The sequence below is a fragment of the Gracilinanus agilis genome, unplaced genomic scaffold, assembly GCF_016433145.1.
Source record: "Gracilinanus agilis isolate LMUSP501 unplaced genomic scaffold, AgileGrace unplaced_scaffold5369, whole genome shotgun sequence".
Lineage (NCBI taxonomy): Eukaryota > Metazoa > Chordata > Mammalia > Didelphimorphia > Didelphidae > Gracilinanus > Gracilinanus agilis.
The window spans coordinates 1-9,680 of NW_025388787.1; the positions used below are offsets into that span (position 1 = coordinate 1).

The 9,680-nt window shown below is 47.0% G+C and overlaps 1 protein-coding gene across 1 annotated transcript; it reads right to left on the reverse strand.

Moving 5' to 3' along the window:
- Positions 1–1,557: 1,557 nt before the first annotated feature.
- LOC123255884 (phosphorylase b kinase regulatory subunit alpha, skeletal muscle isoform-like) lies at positions 1,558–8,600 on the reverse strand (the record flags this gene model as incomplete). Its single annotated transcript, XM_044684604.1, has 4 exons — positions 1,558–1,692; positions 2,306–2,384; positions 7,888–7,995; positions 8,505–8,600. Coding segments are annotated over 4 exons (418 nt in total), but the record flags the coding sequence as incomplete, so codon positions are not given.
- Between the last annotated feature and the right edge of the window lie 1,080 nt (positions 8,601–9,680).

Consider the following 9,680-nt stretch of genomic DNA (forward strand, 5'->3'; position numbering starts at 1 on the left):
CTCTCTCTCTCTCTCTCTCTCTCTCTCTCTCTCTTTCTTTCTTTCTCAGCTTTAGTCAGTACCAGCCAACAGGTCTAAAAAGTGATTTCGCCCTACTACATCACTGATAGAAAGAGATTTGAAAATATGCAAAGAAAGTGGCTAGAAATACACTTGAACCTAGGAATTCCACTACTAGGGATAAACCCAAGGAGGACAATGATAAAAAAAGAACATTTACAACCAAATGTTCAGAACAGCACTTTTTGTGGCAGCAAGGCCCAGGAAATGAAGAAGATGACCATCTCTTGTCTTCCAATTTTGGAATTTATTATTCTTTAAGTGTCTGAGGGAATTTACCAATAAATCCATCTGGTCCAGGAGCTGTTTTCTTTGAGAGTTCATTTATGGTTTGTAAATGTCTTTTTCTGATGCAGAGTTGCCTATGTAAGTTATTTCTTCTAGTCTAGGATTTTATTTTAATTTCTTAATTAAATTATATCTTTATTCAATGAAAATCTGTCTTCTTTCCTCTGTGGAAAAAGCATGGAAAACAAAACCCTCGCTACAAACATGTATATGCAAGCAAAACAAATTCCTGCATTATTTTATTTTATTTTTGTAAACAGTCATCCATTTTATCCAAATTACTGGAGTTTTTTGGGGGCACAATAGTTTCAAACAACCTCCTTGTTTCCTGTGCAGTTTTTATGAGTTCTTTTTGATATGAACAATTTAGTTTTCCACTCTTTAAGAAAAGACTAAAGATTACCTAAATGTCTATTTTTTCTTTAAAAATAAAAGCTCAAAGTTTTATCAATTCAATTTTTTATTTGCTTTCAATTTTGTTAATTGCCCTTCTGATTTCTGAATTTCTACTCTGGTGTTTAGTTGAGGGAGGGGGGTGGAATTGTTGCTTTTCTAGTCTCTAGTCACATGCTAAATTCATTTATTTTCTTCCTTCCTCTCTTTTGTGAATGAAAGCATTTCGATATACACATTTCCCCCCAAGTACTGCTTTACTTGCATCCCAGAAGTTTTGGCATGTTTCTCATTGTCATTTTCTTTGATGGAATTTTCTTTTGTTTCTATGATTTGTTCTTCGACCTACCATTTCTTTAGGATTAAATTATTTAGTCTGATTCATTTTCATCTTTTGTTGAATAGCACTTTACTGAATGCGGTTTTTACTGTATTAGTCAGGTTATGATGTATTTAATTTTGGCAAAAGCATGGCACATGGCTGAAGAATATGTAAACTCCTTCCTCTTCCCATTCAGTAATAACAGAGATCTCTTATGTTGATGGTAAGCCTTTGACCCACTAATGGCTACATTCTGTCCTGAATCCATCTAATTATGATCGTATGGTCCACCTTTCCCCATCTTATCCACAAGTATAATGGTCAATAATATCACGAGAGACTCTGGCAAATGCCCTGCCATATAAAGTCTAGGGAGGCTGGAGTCACAGCATTCCCTGCTCCACCAGTTTGGTAACAAGGAGGGAAAGAATCCTAGTATAGACCCTGTTTGAAGCTGAAGGTCAGGCTTCCTGTGGGCTGGCACAGCGCCTTACCTAGACTGGCATAGATATGGCTGAGGATTCGGGCTGGCTGTACTCTGATGGGGTACACTTCGGCAATAGTCTCCGCATCAATTCCATTGTCCTTCAGGATGGCCTTGATGTCTTCCGTCTCAGCTAGAATGGACACTATAGGGACAAAAAAAGACCATTCGGCAAAGAGTGTTTTCTTCTTAAAGGTGATCTGGAAGCATTTACTCTCTCTTCTACATCAGGGGACAGTTATCATGCCTATCCTCCCACAATCCCTCCACCAAACTGGCATTTGCCTTGTCTGCCTGATGGGAGTAAGGAAGAACCTCAGAAACCCTGGAATACGCATTTTTCTTCTTATTTATTTATATTTGCTCCTGGTGTGTAATAGGGAGTTTACCGATTGAGGAGGTTGGTGGTGAAATGTTTTAGGAAAATCACTTTGATGGCAGAATGGGGGGACTGGAGCAGGAAGAGACTCAAGGTAGGCAGGCCTAAGGCAGAGGTGAGGTAGAGAGGAGAGAGGACTAGATTTAAAACTAGGAAGACCAGGATTCAAATCCCACCTCGGATGCTTCCTAGCTGTCTGGCCATAAGCAAGTTGCCTTGCCTTGCTCAGCCCTTCATGTCCTCATCTATAAAATGGGGGTGATGAGAAGGTCAAATAAGATAATACACAGAAAACTTTTGACAAGCTTTCCCATGCTGTTGCTGATACACATAACCATTTGGAAGGTTTCTGCCTCTACAAGTCCTTACACTCGCTTACCTTGAACCACAACGTCCGGCTTGGGGACAGTTGAAAACCTACGATTGAGAGGATCGATTTCCCCAGGTGCTAAAAACCCCTAAGAAAAAAGCAGACATAAACCAATTACCAACTCTCCCAACTGTCACCAGCTGATGGGGCCAAGCTCGCATTGCCCTGTACCCTGCAATGGGAAGATCACCGTGTGGAAATAGAACTGGCCACCTGTAACCGGACAGGGAATGCCCGTTTGCTGTGGTACAGCAGAAGGAGGATAGGACTTACTTGGAATATCCATTCCGCTGCTTAACACCTGTCACCTCAGGCAAGTCACAACCTCACGGTGCCTCAGTTTCTTCATCTGAACAATATTCTCACCCGTCTTTCCCCCTCTCCCCTCCTCTTTAAAAGATGTTGAAACTTATTGCTTCAAGGGACTAAAGGCTCAAACCATTACAAATCACCTCCTTGAAGTTTAGATGGAAGATCATAATAGGCAATTACAACCGAAGGGGAGCTTCATTCACATCCTTGTCCAATACCCTTCCGTTAGCTAAGGCTAAGTCAACCTCCCTTGATTAAATATTTACCGCCTACGATTACCGCCTTTTGTTTCAATATCCAACAGAAATGACCAGGGCCCAGCCCGGAATGGCTCCCTTCTCACTCCAAGTGTATGATCTCCTGACTTTCAGCCAAGTTCTTTTCCCCAGAGCTTGTTTTGTTTCAGACTCCAGCCTTCCTTGGACATGTCCTATCTGGTTGCAAAGCCCACAGTGTCAACCTCCATAATTCAGCTCTTCTGTCCTGCTGATTTCTCATTTGTCTCTCTCTAGGTTGTGTTGCTTGCTCAGCAAGTCACCTTGGGTTTAGGAGCTGTGGCAACCTACGTGGCGCAGTGAACTTAATCTCCCCATGAGAATGGTGTTACTCAAAAATTCTGGGACGGTGAGCGAAAAGAACAAAAAGAAAATGGAAATGAAAAAGTTAGGACTGACGGGGGAAAGAACATTTCCAGACCCCAAACTCTATTACGAAGCAGCAAAAGCCATCAAAACCATTTGGTACTAGTTAAAAAACAGAGGAGTAGATCGATGGAACAGACCAGACAAGGGAGAATGAGAAATAATGGACTCAATAATCAAGAATTCGATAAAGGGAAAAACACATGTTCCTTAGGAAAGAATGCCCTATTTTAATAAGAACTATTTGGAAAACTGGAAAGCGAGCTAGCAGGAGTCAGACTTCAGCCAATAACGTAGACCATATTCCACAATCAATCAAAATGGATACACGCCCCGAATAGCGGAGCCCGTGCCGTTTACAAGGAGCAGAAAAACAGACCCTAGACTTCCCGTGGCAGACAAAGGTGGGAGGCCATTACAAAAGATCATTTTGATGACCTGATTCGGCAAAATTAGGAAAAGAAGGGAATCAGCGAACAGGGCAAAAACCCAAACCCCAGACCTTTGTTATTGAATAGCTCTGACAAGGACGAGGAATCCAAGATGTGTCGAAAATGGGGAGACCTTTAGAAGGTGAAGTCAGTCAAAGGATGTGAACAAATGGCTCTCAGAGAAGAAAAGCAAACTATTAACAGCCAGGGTAAAGACCTCCCCAAATTGGCAGAGACATCAAAAGGTGAAATTAGTCCATGTTGAGGGGCAAAAAAGGGAAAAGCATGCCTGCAGATGCCTGGTTGGTGGAGGAACGGGAATAGGAACTACGATTCTTGAAAGCCGTTTGGAAGGATGCCCATACCCTCCAGGCATATATCCCATACATGTCTGTCACTGACAAAAAGAAAGGTCCCTGTGCCCCCAAATAGGTCTAGCAGCCCTTTTTTTGTGGTAGCAAAGAACTGGACACCAAGATGCCTGTCGAGTAGGAATCTCCTAAGTTGTGGCACATGGATTTCACTGAATATGACTGTGCTATAAGAAATGATGAATGTGAGGACCATGTGACCCAAGGCAAAGTGAAGCAATGACCCAGCCCTACCCTCCACCCCACGCCAGCCCTCCCTTCCCTGCAAGGCAGTCCAAAGGGAAGCAGAGGCAGGAGGGGCATTCCTATGTGACACTGTGCATTCCACCTTGGCTTTACTGAATGTCCTTTTCTCTTATCTTTCTTCAGTGAAAAAAATCGTTGTCCCAGAGGATGGCTTTAGGTGGTACCAAACAAAAGCTATCAATAATTAATTTTCAAAATCTTTAAATAGACAAAACTCGATCGATGGGAAATGGAAGGAAAACGAATGCTGTGGAATGACAACGAAGAAGCCTGACCCAGAAGAACGGCTCCCTCTCTCCCTGCCAGTCCTCTGTGGAGGCGGGGGCCCGTGGGTGTGGAACCTTGCCCAGAATGCCAGGTACTTGCTGATGGCTTGTTCACTTTGGCTTCTTTCCCTTTTTCTTTAATCCTAAATTCTTCATTATAAAGGATGGCACTCTGGGAGGGGATTGGATATAATGAAAAGATACCAAGAAAATAAGTGTTTAAAAAGAAATGCATTCCTCCCTCCCCTTCTCTCTGCTCACCTGGACCCAAAGCTTGGGGGTACCTGGAGCATAGTGAGTGGCCCTCAAACTATTTCACACAGCCTTGTTGGCACGCCCAGAAAAGGCGTCACAGGAAAATGTCCATCCCAAAGGAAAGGCTGAGTGAGCATCACTGTCCTGGGAAAGTGGGCAAGGCCCAGCCTGTCTTCTCCAGAAGATCACACTTCATGATGCTTTCCAGCAGAAACCAGAGGGAAGCCTCCCCCGCCTTTAGTTTAGGAGAACAGGGCTAGAGCCTTGAAGGTCTGGGGAAATACGGTGAGGAGGGGCAGAGCACGGCTTGGGATTAAGTTTACAGAGAAGCACAGGAAAACTGGTGAACAAGTAGAACCAGGAAACTAATATCTGCCTACAACAATGGAAATGGAAAAGCCAGCAATTTCCTACCAAAAGCAGCAGATTCCATGCTGAATGTTGTGTAATTATAATGACTAAATTTGGCCTGGTACATAGAAGGCCCTTGTTCTCTCCTCCCCTTCCAAGAAGAAGCATGAGAATTACAATCCCTTCCCTTCTTTACAAAAGTGGGGGGGGGGTCCAGATGTAGATGGGCAGTTGGGTGGCACAGCAGATAAGAGGGCCAGGCACGAAGTCAGGAAGATGCATCTTCAGACATTTCCCAGCTCTGTGGGCCTGGGCAAGGCAAGTCCTTTAACCCTGTTGGTCTCAGTTTCCTCATCTGTAAAATGAAGAGACTGCACGAGATGAACTCTGAAGCCCTTCATTCCAGAGTCACAGCCTATCAACCTGTTAATCTCACAGGGGCCGCAGTCTCACTTCTTTTTTTTAATTTAATTTTTTTTATCTTTTAGAGAATTTTTCCATGGTTCCATGATTCATGTTCTCACTTTCCCCTTCACCCAAGACTCCCCCTCCCCCATAGCCAACACGCATTTCCACCGGTTTCTTCGTGTGTCATCGATCGAGACCTATTTCCATAGTATTGATCGCTGCACTGGGGTGGTGGTTTTGAGAAAAAAAAATTTTCATTATTTCCCTTGATAAGAAGGTTCTCTGGATGGGGAAAAGGACTCAACCTTGAAGTCCAGAAACTAGCGTTACTGACTCTCTGAGAGCTCTGTTTCAACAGAACTGGTTGCCTTCTTAAGCCAAGGCATTTCATTTTTTGCTTCATTTATTGAAAGAAGGCTGCCAAGGGGGCCTGCGGTGCATGGAAGGTGAAGAAATGATGGTCTAGTAGTCAGTGAACAAAGGCCACCAGTGAACTTCACCTGAGGGAACTGCCATCCTGCTTTGGCTTATAAAGCTGAGAAGAGAGCGGCCCAGCCTTTTAACTGGGCCTTAAAGCCCCAGACCAAAGTGGCCTCTGCCTCAGAGGAGGGCTGCTTTCTTCCTTCCTCTCTCTCCGACCCCTACCCCCACCCCCAGACAAGCTTTGGCCATTTTCTTTTCTTTCTTTACCGGGCCTCATTACTGCCATTTGCTGTACTCTAAGCCCAGGGAGAAAGGAAGCCTAAGCTTGGGGTTTTAAAGGAGAGGACTAGCACCATGGCGCAGGGGGATCTCTCAATCCAGCTCCCCACTGAGGGCCAGAAGCCTCTGAGATGAGCCCCACAGACCAGGCCAAAGGGCCAGATGTCCAGGGACTGTCCCACTCTTATCAGGCCCTACCAGTGTCCTACTAGTGTCCATCCAGCACAGCAGGGCCAAGGGGATTATGCCGGACTCAGAGCCCCCTGAGACTTGACTCGGAAGGCCACCTCTGACCCTCCTGAAGTGTGTGCCCATGGGCGGGGCTTTCCTTATCAACTCTGAGCCTTGATTCCCTCATCTAGAGAGAAGGGATAGTGCTAATACTGCTAAGAAGAATAGCTAACATAGCACTAGGCCTCACATAATATACAGGGTATCCCGACCTGAAAACTGCTGAGGCTCTTGGGCCACCTGGAATCATCTGACGGGAGGCTTACAACAACTGAACACTGAGACTGGGCCACGATAAGCACCCGCGACTGTCTTATTGTTCTTTGCACCCTCAGTGTATACCAGTGCCTGGCACATAGTAGGCGCTCAACGAATACTTGATTGGTTGACTAGCTTGCTGGTTGTCACCCAGCTAAGAAGGGGCTTCCCAACTCCAAGTATAGAGCTTGGGCAGGTGCGCCACCTAGTGCCTATCGGCTCTCTAAGAAGAGATCTTTTGGGGAATCTCAATGCCCTCAGCCACCAGGAAGAAGGGAAAGGGACAACCAGAGGCCTGCTGAGCCGTACCAAGAACTACTGGGGGTAGAGAGAAAACCAGGTCTTCTGGCTTCAAACTCTCCCAGTATGCCATGTCACACCAAGGACACAGCAACACCAATCAAGGAAAGCTGGCCTGCCAAGGCCACAGGAGTGTAGACCAAGAGGCAGCGTGGGACAGTACAGAGCCAATAAGCCCTGGGGTGTAGCCCTGCCTGCCCCTTCTGAGCTGTAGGACTCTAGGGAGGTTGCTCAGCCTCAATATGTGTCAATTTCCCCAGCTCAAAAATGGGGGCTTGCTGTGAGGCTTGGGTGGGATAAGTTAGACTCTGTGAAGAGCTCTGTGAACCCTTGAGTGCTACTACTCTTATCCATGTTTATCATTACTAAAGATAATGATTTTCCCAAGAAAGGGCCTTGCTCCAGAGGACCTTGAACTAAGGCCCCAGAAAGATGAAGGCCATCATCTATTGGCATCCCAACATTACCAAGTGGCAGGGACCTTAGCAGGGGCCCATTCAGTCCAAGGAATGTCCCCTATAACATGTGACCCCATGACCCTGTACCAGACCTCCATGGAGGGGAAATTTATCAAGAAGACCCATTGCACTCTGGGAGCACTGTCATTGTGAGGCAGGTTGTGCTGCCTAAGCCCAGCCTAAACTAGGCCCTTTGCCGCTTTCCCCCATAGCTGCTCCTGGGCCTGCCCTTCCTGTCCACCCTGTCTTTCATTCAACTCTGCCCCACCAGGCTTGCTCCACCATAGGCCCAATACCTGCCTAGATACAGAGCAGCTGGCCAGGAGAAAGCAGCCAGAGGCTCAGGGGTCTCTCTTCTTACCTCTGTCATCAAGTTTCCCAGGATGTACAGAGACTGGCCCCACATGTGAGGCAGCTTGCCCATGGGGACTCGGTCCACAGTGTGAGGGTGCTGGTATTCTTCATCAACCTAGAAGAAGCCACATGAGCAATGATTTCCAATGCCAGAGTCAGGAGACAGGCCCAGAGTCCTACAGTTTGAGATCCCTGTTCCTGGACAAGGAGCCCATTACAGTAGTAACTGACCCAGAGCTTCTTCCATGCACCTCCAGGAAAGGGAAAGACTGACTCCTCGGCCCTCTGAGTGCTCCAGATGGGGCCAGTAGAGGAAGGAGCCCCAGGGACCATCGGTGCATAAGGTAGATGGGGGCTCAGTTAGCCTCACCTCTCTTATCCTGGCCAGACGCCTGACCCCTGAAGAGGCATCTGTCCAATATGGCCCGTCATCCTAGCCCTGCCTCATTGTGAATGCCTGGTCCCCCCCACTCCCAGTTCTGGTCCTAAGACACAGTCTGGGTGGCTGCCCTTAAAGCCTGCAAACAGTAAAAGCCAAGGTTCATTCCTAAGGGCCACCTCAGCCCTATGAGGAAGGCCAGTCTGGCAGGCTGGCTCCCTCTTCTCTCGTTGCGCTAGATTCACCTTCTCAGGAGGGACACTGTAGAGTTCGGGCAGAAGGTGAACTCCATTCTTGCCCTTGATGAGGACCCCTTCGAGAGCTTCCCGGTACTCCTGGACCTGCAAAGGAGGGAATGGCAAGGAGACACCTTAGGCACCGTGAGAGGCACCATGAGAGGCCCCTGAGGTGGGGCTGGGGCAACATGGAACCACTGCCAAAGAGCTCCATCTTAGATCAAGGGCAATAAAGTGGGCAGAGGGAGGTGGCAGAACAGAGACCACAGAATCAAAGCCCTAAAGTGGGCCTGGTGGGGCTAGGCCATACCAGGGCTTAGCAGGGCTTGAACAAGTGAGAATAGACTGCCTAACCTCTTAAAGCGGGCCTTCACCTAAGGTGCTTGAAGCCTTGCAGCAAAAGTCCAGCCCAAGGATTGGGGAGCCAAAAGGGCAGAGGGAGCATCACAGGGAATGGTGCCTGTCTGGTGCCAGCAGAAGGATATAGGGGATGCCAGCCACCTGGGCCAAAGAGTGTAGGAGCACTCAGAGCCTCAAGCTCCTGGATCAAAGGAGAGTACACGTCTGATTTAGCACCCTTGTGGACTGCCATCTTGGAAAGACTCCTGGCTGTTAGCCAAGAATGTCTAGAACTGGAGCAATGCTAATTACTAGTATTGGGGAGTGATCCCAGTGATAGCTGCTGTGAAATCATTGTTATTATCTGCGAATATTTGCCAGGGTCCCTCCACTGAGCTCCACCATAGCCTCATCACAGTGGCCCCATCCCTTCCCTCTCCTCCAGGGCTGGACAGGGAGCACCGGGCATAGGCCTGAGCCTTCCCTTTGTGAACAAACTGAGGAAAGAAACTGCTCTGGGAACTGGAGGAATGGGGCCTATCCAAAGCCAATGCAATCAGTTAACGAGTAGAAGTCGAGTGTGCACAGTAAAATGATAACGACAATCATCTCAATCAGCTTGGTCCAAGCTGGCATTTCTCTGTCACCACATCCACTTCTCCCAACAACTCTGTAAAACAGCTGCCATTGTGCCCATGTTGTGAATGAGGAAGCTCAAGGCCACACAACTGGTACACAGTAGGCACCTCATAAATGCTGAATGACTGAATGATTGGCTGATGCAAGAGTAGAGGATTGTGCAGAGTTGAGCTGGACAACTGACAAAAGAGAAGAGAGGAGCCAGTG